Source organism: Diplodia corticola (genome assembly GCF_001883845.1).
Source record: "Diplodia corticola strain CBS 112549 chromosome Unknown scaffold18, whole genome shotgun sequence".
In the NCBI taxonomy this organism is placed as follows: domain Eukaryota; kingdom Fungi; phylum Ascomycota; class Dothideomycetes; order Botryosphaeriales; family Botryosphaeriaceae; genus Diplodia; species Diplodia corticola.
The window spans coordinates 481,441-503,119 of record NW_017971497.1 but is presented as its reverse complement, the minus strand read 5'-3'; the positions used below and the strand labels follow the sequence as shown (position 1 = coordinate 503,119).

At 55.3% G+C, this 21,679-nt stretch overlaps 7 protein-coding genes across 7 annotated transcripts; 4 read left to right on the top strand and 3 right to left on the bottom strand.

The window, feature by feature from the left end:
• Nucleotides 1-83: 83 nt before the first annotated feature.
• Nucleotides 84-3,364, bottom strand: BKCO1_18000151 (rna interference and silencing protein; the record flags this gene model as incomplete). The annotated part of the gene is made up of 4 exons (XM_020271786.1): nt 84-1,574; nt 1,624-1,861; nt 1,918-3,054; nt 3,120-3,364. The coding sequence occupies 4 exons, from the start codon at nt 3,362-3,364 to the stop codon at nt 84-86; spliced, it is 3,111 nt and encodes a 1,036-aa protein (XP_020131586.1).
• Nucleotides 3,365-4,152: 788 nt separating this feature from the next.
• BKCO1_18000150 (nacht and tpr domain-containing protein) lies at nt 4,153-8,976 on the bottom strand (the record flags this gene model as incomplete). The annotated part of the gene is made up of 6 exons (XM_020271785.1): nt 4,153-5,937; nt 5,990-6,734; nt 6,787-7,090; nt 7,138-8,292; nt 8,350-8,605; nt 8,668-8,976. 6 exons carry the CDS (start codon nt 8,974-8,976, stop codon nt 4,153-4,155), a joined length of 4,554 nt encoding a protein of 1,517 aa, XP_020131587.1.
• Nucleotides 8,977-9,784: 808 nt separating this feature from the next.
• Nucleotides 9,785-11,674, bottom strand: BKCO1_18000149 (trna (uracil-o-)-methyltransferase; the record flags this gene model as incomplete). Its single annotated transcript, XM_020271783.1, has 1 exon — nt 9,785-11,674. One exon carries the CDS (start codon nt 11,672-11,674, stop codon nt 9,785-9,787), a length of 1,890 nt encoding a protein of 629 aa, XP_020131494.1.
• Nucleotides 11,675-12,132: 458 nt separating this feature from the next.
• On the top strand, nt 12,133-13,404 carry BKCO1_18000148 (uncharacterized protein; the record flags this gene model as incomplete). The annotated part of the gene is made up of 1 exon (XM_020271782.1): nt 12,133-13,404. One exon carries the CDS (start codon nt 12,133-12,135, stop codon nt 13,402-13,404), a length of 1,272 nt encoding a protein of 423 aa, XP_020131493.1.
• Nucleotides 13,405-13,706: 302 nt separating this feature from the next.
• On the top strand, nt 13,707-15,640 carry BKCO1_18000147 (magnesium ion transporter; the record flags this gene model as incomplete). Its single annotated transcript, XM_020271781.1, has 3 exons — nt 13,707-14,291; nt 14,343-14,971; nt 15,034-15,640. 3 exons carry the CDS (start codon nt 13,707-13,709, stop codon nt 15,638-15,640), a joined length of 1,821 nt encoding a protein of 606 aa, XP_020131500.1.
• Nucleotides 15,641-16,623: 983 nt separating this feature from the next.
• On the top strand, nt 16,624-18,234 carry BKCO1_18000146 (uncharacterized protein; the record flags this gene model as incomplete). Its single annotated transcript, XM_020271780.1, has 4 exons — nt 16,624-16,686; nt 16,808-16,950; nt 17,007-17,236; nt 17,477-18,234. 4 exons carry the CDS (start codon nt 16,624-16,626, stop codon nt 18,232-18,234), a joined length of 1,194 nt encoding a protein of 397 aa, XP_020131499.1.
• A 1,061-nt stretch (nt 18,235-19,295) lies between these two features.
• Nucleotides 19,296-21,107, top strand: BKCO1_18000145 (het-domain-containing protein; the record flags this gene model as incomplete). Its single annotated transcript, XM_020271779.1, has 1 exon — nt 19,296-21,107. The coding sequence occupies one exon, from the start codon at nt 19,296-19,298 to the stop codon at nt 21,105-21,107; it is 1,812 nt and encodes a 603-aa protein (XP_020131502.1).
• Nucleotides 21,108-21,679: the final 572 nt, after the last annotated feature.

Genomic DNA, 21,679 nt, shown 5'->3' with positions numbered 1-21,679 from the left:
GCCCGATCCAATCTCAACGCATGCCTTCTCACCAACCAACTCACCAACCAACCAACCAACTCTCCCTGCCTCCCCACCATCCTCTACATATAGAACATCGAGTCCCTCAACTTCTCATGCAGCCTGATATCCTCGTCCCTCACCTGCCCACCACCCTGTGCACCCTCACCACTCGACGACCCCGCCACGCTCGCCTCAAACACATCGCTCAGATACGCCCTTCCCCGCTCACACGCGATATCCGCATAATAAGCCGGCGGGCAATAACTGACCGCCTTGGTCGCGCGGCCGAACAGATAACACAGCGCCAAGGTCAACTCCTCCAGGACGTCGCTGACGTTCTTGCATCCGGGCGGCAGAGGTTTCTTCCCGGGGCCGGCATACCTCGCGCGGAAGACCTCGTCCAGGACGACGAAGTAATGGGCGGGGCGGGCGGTGCCCTGCAGGGCGGAGTGGGGCTGGAGGAAAAAGTCCCACTGGCGGGCGGCCTGGGTGACGCCGCGGTCGACGACGGTGCCGGGCTTGGTGTTTGAGTTTTTGTCGGCGTGCTGCTCGCTCGTGGGGTAGAAGCGCGTGTGGTGGCGCTTGCCGACGACGACGACGGCGAGGCGCGGGAGGCCCTTGGCCGTCTGCGTGGCGGGGTACACCTGGCGGCAGGCTTCGCGGAGCTGGGGGATCTCGTCGTGCAGGACTTGGTTGTACTGGCCTTCGGAGACGCCGTCGCGGTAGAGGAGGATGTTCTCCGGGAGCGCGGCGTTTTTGCCCTTGGTCTGCCACAGGCGCAGGCGCGAGATGAGCATGGGCGTGAGGGAGGAGACCATTTCTTGGCGCGCGGCGGATTGGACCGAAAGGGTGGCGGGCCACTGGCCGAGCCGGGCGTCGATGCTGGCGACCATGGCGGCGATGCTGGGAGCGGTGTTGCTAGAGTCCGGGGAGGGGTGGGTGACGTCGACGCCGACGACCATGGTGGTGGACATGTCGAGGAGGGGGGGAATGTTGGAGACGGTGTGGTTGACGCCACCGAGCTTGAGATTGAACTTCAGCGCGACGTTGCGGAAGTATTGGTCCTGGCCGCGCTCTTTTTGGATCTTGGATCCGTCGGTGCAGATGGTGTGGACGCCGTACTTGCAGTCGCCAAGGCGCTTGATGCGGTTGTAGACCGGTAGCTTCTTGTTGATGCCGGGGAAGATGATGAAGAGGAGGTCGAGCCCCTTCGACGCACGCGAGAACATGGCGTCTAGCTCGGGGTCGTCTTGATCTCGGATGCGCAGCAGTTTGCCTGGCATGGGGGCATCAACCGGGACGCCCGTCTGTTTCAAGGTATTATGGAAGTTGGCGATGAGAGGCTGCAAGTCTCCTTCACGCAAGGTGTCCGGGTAGCCCGGCATGGAGATGAGCAGGTAGGACCATTTCTTCAACGCCGTGCCCGGAGTGTGGAACTGGACGTTCAGGAGGTTCCAAGAGCCTCCTTGCATCTTCGCGGGCTTGTTTTGCTTGTAGACCACCTTGGGCTCATTGAGGATGCGTCCCTGCACGGTGATCAACGACTTCGGAACCGTGATGCCGAATTGCGCCTGGTCGAGCTTTAGTCATGTAAAAGATGGACTGTGTGGGAAAACTAACCAGCTGCAGGTTTCCTTCCTTGTTGAGGCCAACTGTCTGGTATCCCTCGTTGACAATGGACGTAGCGTTTTGCCACGGCCGACGCACGGCACATTTAATCATTTGAGCAGTTTGGTCTGGATCCAGCTTTGACGCGGATGGCTGAGCGGGCATCACAACACCAACTTCGGGAGGGAGGTATGATGGGTGATCCCTCGTACCACAGTTGACGACTGGGAGCGAGGGATCGGCAATCTTCCTGCCGTATGCTACCTGTTGTCAGCGTGATGATTGTCCTGCACCATGGGAAGTCACTTGCCTTGGACGAAGAAATCGTAGACGCTGATGTAGCGACCACCAGAAGAGCCCGCGGGCTGTGGCTTCGCCGGGCCGGCGGTCTTGCCTTTGCCCTTTCCTTTGCCGCCACCTCCCGAGCCTGCAGACGTCTGCTGGGGCGCGCTGTCCATCCAGAACTCAACGTCCTTCGGGCCGGCGCCGTAGGCCTTGACCCTGGGTGGATGCTCCAAGTTGCGTCCGTCATACTTGTTCGCAAAAGCAGCAATGGTTTTCACCCTTGGGAGGACCTTGCCTGACTTGTTCTTCTTCTCAGGAAGATGGGTTGTCCTGATCTTGAGCTTCTTGAGGAACTTCTCCAGGCGGAGCTTGTTGCCGGTACCATACTTGCGCATGAGCTCCACCAACGGAATATCCTGGTAGAAGGCACCGTAGCTGACATTGACGTTGACCAGCACGCGACAAGTGGCCATGCGAACACTGGAGAAGAAGCCTCTGATGGCATCCAGGCCAACTCCAAGGTCAAACTTTTCGCCGCCAACGGAGAAGGTCTTGCTCTTGCCAATGGTGGCCAGATTGTTGGAGGCCTTGGAGTGGTGGTTCATGAAGATATTGAAAGCTTGGGTAATGGGCTGTTCGTCCGGGTAACGCGTGCCCATGTTGGAGGAAGTCAGGTAATCCAGCAGCTCGCCCACGCTCAGGGTGTTGGTGAACTTGACGCGGATGCGGTACATCTGAGCATTGGGGAGAGGGTCGTCTTCATCTTCGGCACGGTACTGGAAGCCGACGACGATCTCGTCTCTGTCCAGTTTCTTCCGCGAGATGAGGGTGGATTTGAAATCCGAGGCGAGGTCGGCCTTGAAGGGGCTCAGCTCGGGGGTGTCAAGCAGTAGCCTTATGAGCTGGTTCTGCTTCTTGCCCTTGGCCTCCGGGGAGACATTAACGTCGTAGCGATGGAGCACGAGGTCCTTGGGTGGAGCCAGTTCAAAGTAATTGGCCCAGAGGGTGACGGGGGTGCCTCTGGTGCCGAAGCCCGGACGGCCCGGGAATTGGTCGTCCAGCGACAGGCTACCGAGACCCTGTGTACCGGCGACGGCCTTCTGAATGGCGTCTTCGGCCTGGGTGACGCGAGCATTGGGGGCGGGGATGGCGTTGGCGCTGCAGACGCGTGTCGGTCAGGGCGTGATCACGCGTCAGGTCAAGACAATGGGCAGGAGACTTACGCGAAGACCTGCGGACCCTGCTGGAAGCCTCCTCTGCCGCCGCCGCCGCCGCCGCCGGCTCCACGTCCGCCACGGAAGCCGCCCCGGTCGCCGCCGCCGCCTCCTCCGCCGCGATAGGGCGGGCCGCCGTAGCCTCCGCGGGCGGGGGCTCCTCCTCGGTCGCCCTGGGCGGGAAATCCTCCGCGACCGCGTCCACCGCGCGGGGCTCCTCCGCGGTCGCCACCTCTACCGCCTCTGGCCGACATGGTGTCCGAAACTGATAGATGGGAGATGGGTACAAGCAGCAGGACAAGGTTGAGGAAAGAATTGGATGGGTTTGCTTCGTCTGGTGGCGAGAGCGGGGTGTGGAGAGGATGAAAGGCTGGCGGGCGCTGTGCAACTACCTAGGACAAGCCGCGTGAGTCAGTGGGAGCCTGAGGCCCAAACTTCCTGAGCAAGGCTGGGCGAACAGGCCACTCTCAGCCTCGTCGTCCACTCTTTTACCAGTCAGGCGGGTTTGTGACTGATCACCTGTAGTGTGCGATGACGTGTCTCACCTGGAGTCCAGCAGTCACCATTCATGTGTATACACGCAGTATCTGACGATAAGTGAGTGGTGTGGGTGGAGTGCATCTCACTGCCAACGTCATCACCAAAAGAACACCCGGAGATTGTCTTTCCCCATGGTCCCGCTCCGGCCATCTTGTCTAATTTATATGCTCTTTTCACCGCTCATCCAACTGCTTGTTTCTGGCGTTTGTGATAGCTCCACACCCGTGCGTTTGCTTGGTGTTGTTGTATCTTGCTTTTTCTCGCTCTACCAGTCACACCTGCAGCATGCCGCAGGGATCCCCCAATCCCTTGTCGCATGTTTCATGTCATGCAAGGACGTTGGTCGCTTGACGTACCTCCCTTGTACTTCTCACCCAAGGCTGAGACCCGCATGGGTTCAGCAAGCTTTGACGCCATCAGACAAGCACAGCAGAGGTTGGTTGAAGTATGATAGCGGCCGTGATAGAGTCTCTCCAGAAAAGACACGAAGAAATAAAGAAACTCAGAAAATGTCATGAACAAAGGAATCGGCAGCCAAGAACCTCTCGCATGCTCTCGCCCATTCACTTTTCAACCTCTTCAGCCAGTCCTTGAACCCAAGAGATTCGTCGCCGAAATGAATCTCCCCGTCTTTCACGCCCTTCCAGCCATCCATAGGGCCCCGAATGTACTTATGGTCCTTGCCACAGAAATAGTGCCATGACCCCTCTGGGCGATCATCCCCTGCTTCCTTTAGCCGCTTGAGACACCTGGAGCATAAGTCGCAGTCCGTGCAGATTAAACACAGATACATGGGCTTTTCCCACCAGCCGATCCCCACGGCGCAGCCGTCACAGTAGATTGAGAATTTGCTCAGGTCTTCCTCGGTCGGCTCTCCGGCGAACTGCCTATCCATTTCCAAGAAGTAAACATCGCTCTCTTCGGAAACTTTGGACAGCTCGTCCTGAGGCTCGGAACCGCTTTCCTGAGAATGCTCCTGATTCTCATCGCATTCTGCATCGCCGTCCTCTACATCGTGGCCCCGACCCTCCTCATTCGACAGTTTCGTGAGATTGGTGTCGACCATCGAAAACTGCAATGACAATGCAACCTTGGCTTGTTGCTTCATATCAGGTAGGCAAGTCAGGGTTTTGGCCAAGAGCCGGAAGCTACTGCCGTCGTTGTCCAAGATTTCGTCCTCCAATGAGTCGACGCAAGTGTCGAATGTGCGCTTCAGCACGTCAATGTACTCCGCCGGCTTTCCGACCACTCGCACCATTCGGGCATGCTGGATAGAGGCGAGAGAATCATAAAGCCCGAAGCTTTTGTCGTTGTCCTCTGATTTCAGAAGCTTTCTCATCTTCTCCAGATACTCTTCCTTCTCTTTCACGGTATTGCTGTGCCGAAACTTATCATAGAGTATGTCAGCTTTATCCCGTTGGGCCATGTGAAACCACGAGCTAAGGGAGGGCGAATTGGCAGCTCGAAGGAGGAGATCTAGCTCGCGTTCGGCGTTGTCACGCTGGTTTAGAGTGAACCTGTAGGTGTTGATCAACTCGTAGACTGCCCATGCTTTGGTCTGTGGATCCTCGCGAGGAGCCTTGCAGAGTCTTTTGTACCAGTGGGTGATCAGATCTGTTCTTCCAGAGAGAACGGCACCCTCCTTGAACATGTCCAGCTTTCCTTGGTGTTGTTCTTCAAAGGCACCATCAAGCCACATTCTTTGATGTTTCTCTGGCCATTTTCCAAACTCTTCTGTCAATTTCTCAACCCCGTTGAGCACTGTTGCACTTGAAATCAGAAGGGACAGCGCTTCCGGATACGCATATTCTTCAGACACGTCAAAAGCATCATGCAGACAGTCAACCACTGCTTTGAGTAGTTCTGTATCTCCTCCATCGCTGACCAGCCGGGCTTTCATTACTGCGATGCCCACAAGAGCACTGCTTTTCCGGCTTCTCAGAGCGGGTGCGGAGACATCCTCTTGTTCGGCTTGTTGCAGGAATTCGAGAGCCCGCTCGGCGTGCTTCATCCCTTCCGTGTAACGGTTCTCGAGAAAGCTTATGTATGCCAGAACCATGGAGCAAGAAGATTTGTCAAACCTCTTCTTGCACCCTTCGACGGCCCTGAGCAACACATCTGCATCGGCGTGGTCAAGAATGTACTGAATCATGCCGATAGCGCGATTCGCCAATCCTTCATCATCAACGGTTATGGTATTGAAGAGGCTCTTGAGGATAGCATCGACAGAATCTTTGGAGTTGATATCGTAAGATTCATCCCTCATGGCTTCAGTGCACATGTTGGTCTGCAAAATAGTTCAGTGGCGAGTTGTCCAACGGCCATTCAGGCGTACATACCAAAAGAAATGCGTCGGCAGCGAATCTGTAGATTTCCTGGGCTTGCCAAGGGTTTGACTCTCTCATGAGATTTTCCGCATGTCCCTTGGCCAGTGGAATCATCATTTCTCCAAGGCTGTGCTCGGCTTTGACAGATGAGACCCATCGAGCTGCTTCTTCGGACAAACCGTAGTCATGAAAACTTTCCGATGGAATGTCAGCCCATTCGCGCACAGTAGAGCGCCAGTCACCGTCTTTCGAGATTTTCGAGAACACCCTCTGAGCATGTCTCTCAAGCCGAGCGCAGACATTGTTCTTGTTGGTCATAATACCTGCAAGAGCTTCGACCACGTCCTTTCTGTCTTGCGTTGGGATCTTGTGCATACTGTTACGTCCTCCTGGGCTGATCTCGGTCAGGTGTTCTGCAAAGAAGTCGGATGCATACGCTTCCAGCTGCGCATCGGGAGTCGATGAATCTTCCTCCTCGGCGGACTGCGGTCTGGTGATTATTTTTGCACACATCAAAAAGATAGTGAGGTGTGCTGCATATGGTGTCTGTCGAAGTTTTTTTTCTCCATCTGGCACGTTTTTGAAGAAATCCCGCAAGCTCCTCTCTTGAAATTGGATTGGTCGCTTGAAATCATCAGCTAAGGTGAGAAGTTCTTCTGATTCATCTGACGCATGGCCACCGTCCTCAACATCAGGTGTCTCCTGGTCATCAAAGCTCTTCTGGATGGTGTCTTCAGATCGCACAATTTCAAGAATGCTTCGCTCCAAATCAGATTGTTTCAAAGAGTTGGCTCAATAGGAAGACTTACTCAGAAAGCTTCCCTACGATCTCATGCTCGATGACGAGATGGGAACTTTTGTCCTGTAGCGAAAGTTGGGCAATGGCTGCCGCTTGTTGCAGGGTCATTCTCTGTCTTGCAAACGCGAGCCAAGCAAACACGTCTTGCAGCGCTTTCGCCTGATCTTCATTTCGTCCCTTGCGACAATCGCGAAGCATCAGCTCGTATACTTGATGTATGTCCTCGGGGACCTGGGTGCTGATCTCGTCAAGGACTGGTTTTTCAAGCCCGATTGCTTCCAGTCTGCAGAGCATGTTCTCAATATAGAGCATTCCTAGCTTCAATTAGTCTTTATATTTTGGGTACCTCTTCGAGACTTACCATCCGCATTCTCCGATAACACTTTGGCTATCTTCCGCTTCGTGGGTTTGCTGAATTTCTTCAGCCGTCGCATACTCTTGCCAATGCGTTCCGAGCACAGCAAGCGGTAAGCTTTCTTGAGACCAGAACCGGACATGTCGACAACCTTTGTTCCAGGCTCTGCCTGAACAGGGATTGAGGCATCCTGCCCGGTAACCAGAACATGGACTCGTGTAGTCCCCTCAGCAATCTTTGCAAGTATACTGCATAGCGCTTCTTGAGAATCTTTGCTCGCCTCGTCAATGCCGTCGAAGATTAGGAACACGGGATCCGTCATCTCTTCGGTGAATTGATTGGCGAAAAGTCGTTTCCACAAGTCGGCGCTGCCCTGGCCATTGGCTTTCGGATTCCCATCTTTCTTCAGGTCTGCGCTGATCTTTCGGGAGTAGTAGGTGTCGGATTTCGCTATTTGAACTGCCATTGTTCCGAGTGCAGAATCAAGCTCACGTTGTCTTACTCTGTCCTCCCGGAAAAAGAAGTAGCCAACACTCTCGTTCTGCCCTTCAAGCCTCTTCAAGGTCGACAGAGCTAAGAAGGTCTTGCCACAGCCTGGCTTTCCCGTAACCCACAAAATGCGGGCTTCGGGGTCTTTGCACCACTGCTTGTACTCATCACGGTCGTGAAACCAGTCGCAGGATGGAGCGAAAAGCCATTCCTCCTGGTCTTGGATGTATTCTGTTAGATCGAGCGAGGATAGTTCCTCTTCAAGCGCGGCGATTACTTGATCTTTTCTGGTTGCCAGATTTTTCTTGGTTTTTCTGCCGCTCTCTTGAACACCCCGAGCTGGATTTGCGGTGCGTTGTAGCTGTTGTATGATCACTGAAAGCTGCTTCTCAGTGCGCATAGAGCCCTGGTCGATGGTTGCCAAGTATTGCGAGATTTCTGCGAGCTGCTTCTTGTCGTATTTGTCAGACTCGTCAACGTTCAATTGAATTGCTTTGAGAGTCTTGTTCATCTCCACCGATCCGTTTGCGTGCATCTTCTTGAGTTCCTGGAGGGTAACGTATGAGGCAACGCGCAACCCAAGGTCCAGACGATTAATTGACTTTTTGATGCCTTCGAAGGCTGCATCTAATTCCTTATCGCCCCCCTTGAAGGTACTTTTGTACCATATTTCTGTGTGGGGAACTTCAGCAACTTTGCCAGCTGAATGTATGCAGAACAAGTACTTACTGATCCGTTTGTCTGGCTTCTGAATAGCTACGGCACAGAGCTGAAGTGTGGATCGGAACACTTGCACAATGTCTGTTGAGAGGACTGGTTTCTCACTGAGTTGTCCTTCGAGTTCCCCAAGGTGACAGAAAGTGTCGCTCATGCTCTCACAAAATGACATGAAATTGTCGAAGGCATCGCTAACCCGGCTGAATGACTCCATGATGGCTGAAAAAGCTTGAATGATGAAGGAAGCCGGCGCTGCCTGGGGAATAGCCTGGTTGCTATTGTCAATAAAGGAAGAGAAAAATAATGAGCGGTCGATCGCTGTTAACTCACTGCAGCTGTGACCTCGACAGCGAAACCAAAGACGCCGACGAATTTTTCAAGGCTTGAGAAGATGTTGTTCGTCGCTGTTCGGAATCGGGATAGACGATCCTGTGGATGCCGTTTCTTCTCAAACGTATTCTTCCAGCTCTCAGGATCCTGTTTGATGTCTACCCAGCTACGATGCTTCTGAGTGTCGATGATCGTCTTCAAAACATCCCAGTCTTTCGATGCCTGAGCCTTCCCCTTGAAGTCTTCGATGGCATCATGCCAAAGCCGGACCAAGTCCGGATCAGCCGTCCGACCCTGCTCAGCGGCCATATCTGATGTTTTGGAGGTAGGCCCAACACTCTAGCAAACACATGCAGCAGGCGCAATACATATAAGCAACCGAGAGAGAACTGGAAAGCAGAACGGCTGAAGATCTCAGCTCGCCACTGCTGCTTCAGCTCCACACGGGCAAATGTTGCGCTGGAGAAAACGTGAGGCTGAACGGCAAGCTACCAATCAGGTTACTGTAGCAATGAACAATCGTGTCGGAAAAGCAAGGTTCCATGCGCTGACCATCGGGTGCTGAGCGCAAAGCATATATGAGCTGTCATAAAAGCCGGGGGATTTTTCTGGTTCGCCGCATTGAGCCTCAGCCTGCCCACTGAGTAACCAATTACAAGAGCTGAAATTAGGCAGAAGGCGGGGTCGACGAGGCAGCAGCAACAAAAAATATAGTGCTGGTCATCTCTTACAGCGGTTGGTCCGGGATGGGTCCAGAAGTGAGGTGTGGCTGCTTCATAATCAACCGAAAGGCTGGCTGACATCCTGTTTGGCCCCATTTTTCTTGCAGCCACGCTGCAAGCCAGGGCAGTCTGTCACGTAGCATCTGAATGATTGCCTTGCAGCTGTCGTCCTTCATCAAGGTTATCTTCGCTTTTTGAGTGGCTCCGTAATGTGTCAAACCCAGTTGTTTTCTACCCTGTCCCGGTCATAATCAACATACTGAAAGTCGAACGTCCATTGCGGACGGGCTAAAGAGAAGTGCTTGATTACTCACTGCAAAGCCTTTCCTCGCCGATTAAGATGGGAATGTCCAATCATCGCTTCTCACACCACACACCCATCAACACCCTCCCACTCAATGCCCACCACCCTGCCCCTTCACCAACTTCCCCGCCCTCTCCACCCACTCCCTCCCAACACCTTCCAACCCCCCGGCCCCATCCACGTTCCCGCCCATCTCCTTGACCAACAGCTTCCGGACAACCTCCAGCCTATCATCCAGCTGCGTCTCGCCCTCATCGTCCCCACGCCTCTCCCCCCTCCTCCTCCTCCCAATAATCCCCGCATTCCGCGTCGACGGAATCCTCAACATCTCCTTCTCGGGGACAAACCCCACATCCTCCGCCAACCGCGCGACCCAGTCGCACAGCGTCGCATACGCGGAGGGCTGCTGGTTTTTCCCACCGTTGCCTTTCTTATTACCGGCGGCGAGCGAGCCTGTTGCACCGCCTCTTTCTTCCTCCCTCTTTTCTTTCGCCTTCTCCTTCTCCTTTCTATCGGAGGCGGATTTTTGTACCGGCGCGCGGAACTTCGCGCCGGCGAAGTTGTGGCTGCAGCAGGGAATGGCGATGAAGGGCGAGCAGGAGAGGAAAGCGAGGAGGGGCGTCCACGGGGTGAGTTCGTCGGCGTGGTTGGAGATGATGAAGGTGCCCGGAGGGAAGATGCCGTTGTGGAAGAAGGAGGCGGGGGCGCCAGCGGTAGCGTTGTCGTCTGAGAGCTTGAGGTCCGCGAGGGGGGTGGTCGCGGCGTCAGCGGCGGCAGAGGTGGCGGCACCAGCAGCACGCGTGAAGGACTCGGGCACGAGAACCATCTCCTTCAGGTCGTCGCGGACGGCGGGCGGGAACGTGTCCCACGTCTTGCGGCGGCGGGCGTCGAAGCCCCAGCCGGGGTAGCCTTCGCTGCGCAGGACGTGCACGAGCACGCCGTTGCCGCAGCCGATGTCGACGAAGCCCGGGAAGGGGGGTTTGATGCTCGCCGCTTCTTTGTCGTCTTTGCTTTGTGCCGGATGCTGCTCGTCACTTTCTCTCTTCTCCTTGCCTGCGCCGCTGGCGTCGTTGGCGATGGGAGTGGCGTACATGTCACGCCACAGCTCGAGCAGGAATGCTGCGATACCCAGATCCTCGAAGACATGCTTGCCCGGCGGCGTCTGCTCGACCCAGCCGTCGATCAAGTTCTTGGCGTATACCGTCTTCAGCCGGGTGTAGGTGTCCTGGAAGCGGGCTTGCGGGATGACTTGGTCGTGGTGGACGCGTTTAGTGTAGCCGGCCTTCTGGCCGAGGCTGTGCTTGTTGATGAGGGTGAGGAGGCTGAGCGCGGTGCGAGTGAGGCGGTTGTCCAGCGGGTGCGTGGGGAAGAGGCGGTAGTGGATGGAGAACTGGCCGAGGGTTGTTGGGGAGGCGTTGGGGGAGGGATTTGGAGTGGGGTGGGATGACGGCCAGGTATGGAGGAAAGCGAGGGCGGCGACGGTGGGGTGGTAGAAGGGAACTTCGGATGCGGACTGGGCGTGGGGGATGTAGACTACAAGATTCCTTACAGAGCCGGCGTCGTCTCTCTTCTGGAAGACGTGGCAGGTTTGAACCAGAGGGTTGTCACGCTGTGGATTGCGCGGGATCATACGCCGCACGATGGTCTGTTCTAATTGGTAGCCTGGTACGTGACATGGGAGTGGTTGGTAATCGGCCTTGATATGTTTGACGAATTTTCCCTCTGGGTCGTTGAAGCTATCATAGAAGATTTCGGCGCGAAAAAGGTAGGTTGATGCAATCTCCGGGTGACGAATGAGGTTCAGCATGACGCGCTGGTAATATTCCGGCTCAAAAGCACATGCCGTTTCGAACATGGAAGTCCACGATTCGTCCGGGAGAGAGAATGTGGAGGGCTCGTGTGTAATGTCGCGCGGCTGGAAGGCCTTCTTCCCATTTTCAACGGTGGTAGCATCGACCTGGGTTTCTGGCGTATTTCCCATGCTCTTTGAAGCCCGGTTGGCCGCGATCCTTCAGTATCAACAATAAAAGACGGGTCAGGGCAAATGTTGCTGCGAAGCTAAAGCCGTCAGCTGGCGTGCAAGACGTGATGAAGACGCTGAAAACTGAAGAGGCAGCGGCCGGCGCCATCTTTAGATGTGAATTGACAAAAGTCGTGGCCGACAAAGACGATGCCTAGCAAGCAGCCATCTCTTGGAACGGACATGGCTCGAAGACAGCTTCCAGATCTCTACACATGATTATTCTCTTGACTTCAGCCACTGGTAATACTTGAAAATGCAATGCTACTGAGATGCCAGAGAATGCAGTCGGCAAACCTTCCCGTGCGGACCCCCGAGCCAAAATTTTCGGTGGCGCCAAAGTCTGCGCTTAACACCGGCCTCTTATCTCCACAACGTCACTGTCGCGAACACCGCGACACTCTCGCTCCGTGCCCTCCATGGAGCTCACCGCGGTGCGCATCCGAGGCAAACGAAAAGCGCGGTCCGATCCACCGCCAGATGCACCCACAGCCAAGAAGCGTCGCCCAGGCCGACCGCGCACCCGTCCGTTGTCTCCGGTTCGCGCGTGGAAGCCGAAATACGTCAAGCTACAGCAACAATGGCACCCAGATAGGGAGATACTACCTCCAGGCAAAGAGATCCCCGCCAGGCCAGTCACTAAGTGGGACCTACCACTTCCATGGCCTGAGCACTTCCAAGCTTCGGCCTCGCAATCGCAGACGCAGACGCAGACAGAGACCCAGCTGTCGACTCTACCTGACGGCACCCAAACGCCCTTGATAAAGAAGAAGAAGCGGAGGTCCTCATACTGGAGGAAGTTATCGCCGTTGGAGCGCTTGCCAGCTGAGGTGCTGCAGCAGATTTTCCTCGAGAGCATGAACATGAGCCTTCCCATCGCAAGCATCGAACTGCTCCACAAGCTGAACAGCGACCACATCAAGCTCGAGTTCTCGCTGCGCGCTCTCTATTGGCCGGACGATGAGGAGCGGACAGAGAGTGCCGACCTTCCGGAAATGCAGGGCAAGCTGCTCTCGCTGCGCTTTTTCGATTGGGATTTCTACAAGCAATATGCCGCCAAAGCATGTGAGAAGTTCGGCGCGTGGCCGTGGCTGCAAGAGCAGGAGCCCGAAGCTACTCTGGAAGAACTGGTGCGGCGCGACTCCGACTTCGACGTGTTGGACCGCTTCAACCTTGGATGTGAGCTTGCCGAGGAGATCCCTCCCTTCCTGAAGTTGCACGAGAAAACACCGCTGCCGGCAAAGCTTCTCAAGGGTCCATGGGACTATGAGAAACACCTGATGCTTCGATTTCTCTTCATTCAGAACCTTGGCATCGATCACGACAGCTCGACTTCGTCCGAAACTCTCATCGAGGGTCTTATGGGCGTCGCCAGGGACAAGGAGTCGGAGAACGTTGAAATTGCGAAATGGCTTATCTGTATTGCTATTGCTTCGGATACTCAGATACCTCAGAGCCTGCTCCGGCGCGCGGTCATTGATGGTGGCTGCAATGAGGACTTGGTGGAGAGCATGCTCACTTGGAGCTTGCGCAGCGAGATCGAGTACTTTGATCCGATGCTATGGAACTGGGCTGAGCGGGCCCGCGATAAAAAGAAAGGCCGCTGGTTAATGGATCAATTGAGGGCAGCTGCAAGTAACAAGGAAGAACTAGTGGCTGAAGCCCAGGCTGCAGCGGACGCAGAGGAATAGTTGCCTGACCAAAGGATCTCATTTGGATGGCGCAGAAACGGTGTACTACGGAGTCCCCAGGAATTATTAGATACCCGTCGTTTCAAGACTAGTTTTCAAGGGTTTGCAATAATACAGATGCGATGCATGAAGAAATCCCAGGTCCAGGCACACAGCACGTGATTTCGCGCACGGACCGTTCGGGAAGCGTCATTCTGCTTCTGAGCTTCCGGCGGCGCGATTTTCTTTTGATCAGGTCCTACAGCGCGCCCGTCCAACCTCGACCCGAATGGCTGCTGGGTGAAGCCGCACACTACACAGAGATGCCTCCAGTCTCTCTTCGACATGCGGCTGTTCCTTCGCCAGCCCTTCTGCGCTTCCTAAGGGCTCAATCCACTCTGTCGAGGCTGCCAACCGCCACCTCTTTTGCGCCGCCGCGCTGCGCCTCCGTTTCTCATGCACGTCTCGACTCTTCGCTCGCCGCGACAAACATCCACCAGCCCTCAGCGCGCCCGCTTCAAACAGCAAACTCCGCTCGTGCATTCCACAAAGCGCTTTCTCGTCCGTCGACTGCGTCATGCCCAACTTTCCTGTCGTCGGCGGAGCCGTTGTCCCTCGTACCCCGGAAAAAGCAAGCCGATTGCTTCGCTCCGCATCGCGCATTCACGAATACATCTTCCGCCGATTTCTTCTGGAAAAAGCAACAGCGCAAGTCTGGCGCTGGTCCTCTTCAGCCCAATGACTTACCCCCCCGTCATCCCGAAGCCTATGCTCCGGATGAACACGGCAATCTGGGCCGGGTTCTACGCCCGATCAACGAACCACGCATTAGGTGCACCGAATTCGATGACAACGGAAACATTACACTTGTGAACAGTGAATTCAGGAAGAGCGAACTGATTGCAAAGGTATGCTCTGGACATGCGCCGCTAAGAAAGAGTGTTGCTGACAGCTACCAGTACGGACTTCTTCCTCGAGACCTGCGAAAAATCGATTCCTCCACGCTCCCGCACATCCTCGTCCGTCCGTCCGCGATCCTGTTGAACCTCCTTCATCTGCGCGTTCTGATCAAGCACAACCGCGTGCTCGTATTCGATGCGTACGGAACTACCAATTCGTACGCTCAATCGCTGTTCATGTACGATCTGGAAGGACGCTTGAGGCAGAAAGACTTGCGTCAAAACGGCTCTCTGCCCTATGAATTCCGCGCTTTGGAAGCCGTTCTTCTTAGCGTGACAACTGGTCTGGAAAGCGAATTTGAGGGCGTACGCGAGCCCGTTGTACGCGTCCTACGGGAATTGGAGGAGGACATCGACCGCGACAAGCTGCGATACCTGCTCGTCTATTCCAAAAAACTCGGTTCCTTCGAACAGCAGGCCCGTCTCGTGAGAGACGCTTTGGAAGAGCTCCTTGAGGCCGACGACGACCTTGCGTCTATGTATCTCACAGAAAAGGTAACCGGCGAGGAGCGCGGCGAGCACGACCACGCCGAAGTCGAACTGCTGCTGGAATCGTACCACAAGATCGCCGACGAGATCGTACAATCCGCCGAGAACCTGGTCTCGAACATTCGCAACACCGAGGAAATGTAAGAACCCCTCCAACACCCCTCCTCCGAGCGACCTCACCAACTAACCCGCACCCTTACAGTGTCAAAGCCATCCTCGACGCCAATCGCAACTCTCTCATGCTCCTGGACCTCAAATTCTCCGTCTGGACCGTTGGCATAGCCGCCGGCACCTTCGTTGCCGCCCTCTACGGCATGAACTTGAAGAACTTCATCGAAGAATCCGACCTCGGCTTCTGGGGCGTCAGCGGCTGGTGCGCCATCGCCACGCTCCTCACCAGCTACCTCGGCCTGGGCCGCCTGCGTCGCGTCCAGCGCGTCTCCATGTGGGGCGAGCACGGCACCCGCCGCTCGTCCTGGCGCGAGCTCGGCCCGCAGGCGCTTCTCTCGTCGTCGTCGCCCAACACTCCTATGCCCCCGAGGGTACCTCCCGTCGGCGCTGCCGCGGCGGGCGTGACAGCCTCGGGGTCGACGGCGTCGGCGGCGTTTGGCGCGGGCGATGTCAAGAGGGTGGAAAAGCTGAAGAAGCTGAAGGAGATGCATGCGCAGCAGGCGCTGGGCGTGAATGCGGAGTTGCAGGCGGCGAGGAGGTCGTCGTTGCATAGGCATGGTCATGGGCAGCAGTCGTCGTCGAACGCGAACGCGAACGGCGTGGAGTCGACGGGGCCTGCGCCTTCTTCTTCCACTTGATTGGTTCCTTCCGCGCTAATCGCTCGACCCTGGGTTCTTCTCTCTCTCCTTTTCCCTCCCTCGTTCAGACGGGGAGGATATGTGCTCTCATCTCATCTCATCTCATCTCAACTCGTCTCATTCCCAACATACATACACGTTTCCCACCATACATTACGAATGGCGGGGGTGCTCGCTACTCATGAAAAAGTTTCCCGTCCTGTTCTGGTCTGTTCTTCACGGCGGCATATAGAGAGGGTCTCATGTCCTTTTTCCTTTTTTGCCAGAGATAGGCGGATGATTAGTAGGGTGGCTGGCTTCGGTCTGGGTTTCGCATAGCGTTGGCGTTGTTTGTCTGTCTTTGCACCTGGGGGAGGGCTTCTATCAGATTTGGGGTTGTTAGAGTTGATACCATGCATTACTTCTCTCTTGCTTCTGTATTTGTATCTGTACGTATGGATGTGTATGTTGAGGAGTGGTATGGTGCTAGGAAATGGACTGGAGAAGTAAGGAATATCCGCCAGACTCTCAGACGCGACCGCCAATTCTGCCGCCGAGCCACCCACCACGCAAACAAAATTCAAATCCGGCCCCCAATGAACCGGAACACTTCGAGTCGGCAACACAGCTGGTCTCTCTGTTCATGTAAACAACGTGTGAGACTACGACGTTCTGTATACCGAGCTGGACCTCTCATTCTCCTCCGAGAAAGCAAAACAATGATGTGCCATTCCCAAGAGTGTCCGTATCGCGGTCCTGAGTCCCTCGACGAATCGATTGGATTCAAGTTCAGATCTGGAACTTGTTCAAGATCGTGGAATGTCAACGCAGCTCTGAATTACAACAAAGCCCTTGGGACATTTTCAATAAGCCCCTGCCTACAATTCAAGGCTGTTGTGCCACGTGATCACCCTACGTTCAAACAAACTCATCGTCTTCTTCATGCGTTTTCAGAAAGTGAGCCTGGGATTTTTGTCAGACAAATTCGGCAATCGATTCTTGAGATGTTTAGAGATGGGAGAGGCGCACCCACCGACGTCGATGCCGATGGTAACACACTGCTCCATGTAGGGCTGAAGTAATCCGGATGAAAAATGTCGGACTTGAAAAAAGGTACGACGCCGTACATTTTTCAGTACTGGCTGAGGGCCTTATATCTGACAAAAAACATTTGCTAATCAAATACAGCGTGCACTGAAGTACCATGAACCTAATTTCGACTATTCCAAGAGTGTCGCTACTCACAGGCAATATTCATTGGCTATGGAAGAGCTGGTAATGGGCCTCGTAGCGGCTGGAGTGCCAGTAGGCGAAATGGGCAGGCATGGAGAGTGAGTGTGCCCGTTTTAGCAACCATATCTCCGCCGATCGTTCTAACACGTAACAGAACTGCTTCGTTTATCTTGATGGAGAAAATACTCTATCTGGAACGCCCACATGAGGTCCCGCTGTACAAAGGTCTTCGAAAAGGTCTCATAAGCCATCCGAATTCCATTTGCCAGTTTGAGGAGGATCTACAACACATCTTCTCCAAACAAACTGTATGGTACGAAGCCTTTGAGGGCTTATCAGCTTTCCTGTACCGTCTGTTTCAATACGATCACGACCTTGCTAAAGGTTCGTATATGTTTTTTCTCTTTTCTAATTTTTTGGGGGTACAAAGCATGGTAGACGTCTCGTACTAGCTCCCATTGACTAATGCTCCGTAGATTGTGGGCTCAATGATCTTCACTGTGCAATACTTCGCAAGTCTTTGTCGGATGTCCACATGATTCTTGACAAGGATCCTTCTGCGTTGTTTCACCGCACTTTGCTGAGGCACACCGTACTTCATTCAGCCTCCGACTGGCCGTGCAGAACTCGAAAATCTTGGATGTCAAGCCAGTGCCCTCCTGGACATTCCCTCGATCTACGAAACGTACATGGCCATGAAAAACGCTTCGGTTTCGATCCCCAACAGCCTCGATTTCTCGTACTTCAACCCCGAATCAGGCCCCATCTCATTTTTCAGCCAACTCGTTGCTCCAAATGCATTTGCGGCCAATTTGATCTACGACGCCGGCTTCCGATCTGACACCGGGAACATCGACTTCAACAAACGGTATGCCTACCACATCCTTCAAGACAGCGTCGACCTGTTGCTGTGGGTGACAAGTAAAGGTGTCACGACGTCACAAATCAACCTCCACACATTCATGCACAACACATCCTGGTACAATTCACAACCACTACCACCCGACGATTCCTTCCACCACGCCAGCAAACTGCTCGACAAATTCTGGGACATCTACCTGTCCCGTAGCGGACAAGACCACGACGAATGCCCCTTGCTGCGCCGGCCTTTGCGTCCCGGCCCTCGCCGCCTTCAAACAAGATGCCGAAAGCTTGAGGCCGGCGGAACGGAGCGACGGTCTCGACTTCTCGTCGCCGGCATGGGGCTGGTTGGTGCCGATGTTCGTTCGTTGTTCGCTGTTCGAGCGGTTGCGGTTGACTCACTCGGCCGGATGCTGCTATTTCGATTCGTGCCGGCGGACGACGCGGCAGCGGCCGTCGGACCTGGAGGCCAGACAGAAGGGGGAATGGTACTCTTCATCCCGGTTGGAGGATCTCGCTGAAGAGTTGGCTGCTCGGTTTTGGTAGAAAGGCTGCTTGTTGCTGTCTGGAATTCTCAATTCCGATGTGAAGGGACGGGCTGATGAGGTGCTAGATGGAGAGGAGGAGCCGTCCAAAGAAGAAAGAAAGCGGGTTAGAGAAATCGGTGTGGTGCTCTGGGACGGGTGAAAATTGATAGCGCTGCGTCCGGCTGCCGATGGGTTGGCGGGGATGTTGGCTGGCGGCGAGCGTTTTCCAAACCTATTGTTCGATCAAGTTTCCGAGTTTCACTCCACCCAAACTCCTCTGCCTGACCATGCACTGCTACGCCCTGTAACGGAATGCTGAGACAGCAATCTGTGCAAATACGTGATCTGCCTTAATCTCCCAACCGCTAGTTGGTCTTTGCCAAAAATCAATCGGAAACTGCTTCAACGGAGCAGCAAACAGGTGGGGCCCCAACAGCTAGGCAACGTTGCTTGCCTATAGTGCTGCTGAGTGTCCCGCCCGAACCGAGAGCGACCGCTACTAGCGCGGCCCACGAGGCGGTCAAAAGAAAACGAAATGTGGGAGCAAAAACAAAACATACAACAGCCGGGATTCCCCAATGGTCACCCACTTGAGTACTAATCGGCCGGTTCGCAGCTTGAGTACGGCTGAGCGGACGGGAAGCCCTATATTCTGCGACCTATGGTCGTATGTGAAAGAAACAATCGCAAATAGAGCTAATGACTACAAGTCCACAGGCTGTTGACTGCCCCTCGACTGCAACGACCCATGGTTGTACTCCGCACGTGAAACGCAAGAAGGAAATATCAAATATATATCCCTACGATACCTTTACAATTCAGGTAGAGTGGCGTATAAGCATTGTTTTGCAGCGACGGACCCCACTCCGAGGGCCAGCAGGCCCCGCAGCCACGTCAGTCAATAGACTCTCACCTGAAGTCGCGGCATAAGATATCTCTTCGACACTGAGCCCCCACTGCGCACAAATTCTGCCGCAAGAACACCAACCGGTGTCAAATCCCACAGCGGCTTCCTATACCCGCGGTGCGGGGTTTCGCATCGCAGTACATTCAAAATGGAACTCTATCTGGCTCGCGTGCGCGAGCGAGACGACAAGAGTTTATACGTCGAACGGAAGCAGGCTTTGATCACCGCGGAATCGTACGTCGCCATCTCCCACGTGTGGGGGGACCCGTCTACGATCAACACTGTGCACATCGACGGAGTAGGGCCTGTGAAGCTCAGCCCGGGAAAAAAAGACCTCCTGCACATTCTTCGCCGACCCGACATATGCGGCGCCGGGTGGTTTTGGCTCGATCTCTTCTGCATCGATCAAAGTCCGAGCTCGCCCATCCCGATCTCAGCTCAGCTCATGGCCATCCCAGCAATCTACAGGTCCAGCTCCGTCGTCGTCATTCTCATAGAATCGCCTGTATGCAGTTCCTGGATAGAACAGGCGACCGACGTCGCGGAACAGAGCGTTCTCGACACGGACGTCTTCGGCATCGAGGAAGCAGCCCACGCGCGAAAGTGCCCCAACCTCGTCCTCATGGACCCATGGTTCGACCGGCTGTGGACACGACAAGAAGGGCTCTATGCGATGAAACTCCGCATGATCATCCTCAACGAGGTTGCGTGCGCCCGGTTTTCGACCGCCCCAGCGGCGCCTCATGACGGAGACCGCTGGCTGTCCGAACAGCAGGCCGTCGCCAAACGCGACGAAGTCGCTACTTTCATAGCCGACAAGCTAGCATACCACGGAATCCCGGACGACGGTGGCATCGCCTCCGAATGCTTCTACTTCGACCTGATGTACAAGCACCGCGTGGACGTCACCAACTACAGCGGCCACGCCGGCCCCGCAGCCAGCAGCTACATGCCGATCCGCGACGCCTGGAAAAGCAACCGCAGGACATCCAAGGCCCGGGACTACGTCTTGGCCGTGTTCCCCGACATTGACGGATACCGCGTGCCGCTTAACGTGCGAAACCTGTCGTTCCACCAGCTGCTGGAGGACGCCTGCGAGCAGGTCCGGATCAAAAGCGGTCGAGGCCGCGGTTCCGCGGGTATCCTGCCGAAAATACCAAGGAGCATGATGACGACCATGGCCTCGGACTCCGACAAGCCGTGGATACCGGAAAGCCCGGCCAGCATATCCGAAGCTTACGATTCCATCGTGCACGTGGGCAGTAGTACACGCCCAGCGGAGGAGCGCTCGACTGCTGAGGTTTCGACTTCCGGGGTGGACGCGCAGCCGAGCCGCCTTCGCAAAGCGGTGGTGCTCAGGCTGCTCGAGATCCATGACCTGGCGGCGTTGGAGGATCTTGTGGAAGTCAGCGAGAGCGGCGTCGACCTCGTGCGACATGTGGTCTTGTCGGCGCCTTCTGGCCCCTTCGTCGGGTCTGGTAGGGCATTGCAAAGTGAAAAAGACTTACTACATCGCTTCTTCGCCCATCGGTTTGCAGAACCGGCGCTGAGGCAGTACGCGGCCAGAGGATCTTCGGGCGGGTCACCGGCCGTTCTACAACGGCTCCGATCTCACGGGGTCGTGGATTCGAAGAGTTTGGATTACACCGAGCAGGTTTTTGAGCAAGAGGCCAAGAAGTTTCTGGCTTGCTTGATGTGCGGAACGACAATCGCTTGTGCGACTGCGGTTTTAAAGCACTTGGACCTGGCCATGGCCGTTGCCGAGGGCCCATGTGGCGAGGAGAAGATGTTGGCGCTGGTGAGCCGGACGGTTCTGGCGGCGGCCGATCGATATGAGCTGGCTCTCGAGGGCGGTGGTTTTGAGGATTTCCGGGGCCTTCAACTGCTCTCCACAGCTGGTAGCCCCGAAACGGCTAGCATCGTGGTGGGCAGAACCATGATTCCGAAGAAGCCCTGCTAGACTACTTACCACAGCCTGACATCTCCCGCTCTCTCGTAGCCCCATACTCCAGCTCGCCGGGGAACAACACTTATTCGAAACCCTCAGCCGGCCTCACGCCATGTACGCGCCACACCAAAGTGTCCATCCTCGCTTTGGACACGTCCGCCGACATGAAGAAGACATCAGGCTCGATTGCCACAAAGCAGTGCCGCGAGAGTTTGGGGACGCGGATGATGTGGTCAAGGGTAGGGCGAGCAGCGAGGCGCAGGTGCGGGGGTTGTTTGTGGATGACCCGCCGAGACTGTGGCAGTGGCATGCTGAAGATCGCGACCCCGGTGTCACCAGTGACTCGTACGAAGCACAGGAAGAGAAAACATAACTTCGAGCATGGGTTAATCTATGAAATGTGTCTACTGTCATAGACTCGTCAAAGGTCGTAATCATGATTCTCATGCCGCTTACGCAGACCGAACACCAAGCCACGAGCAACAGATACAACACCGCGCCACCCCCATCTAGAGTCTAGACTTCGTATCGATAGACCCTCATACCCCTCATTCTTGCTCGTATTGAAAGAAAAGGAAGCTTCA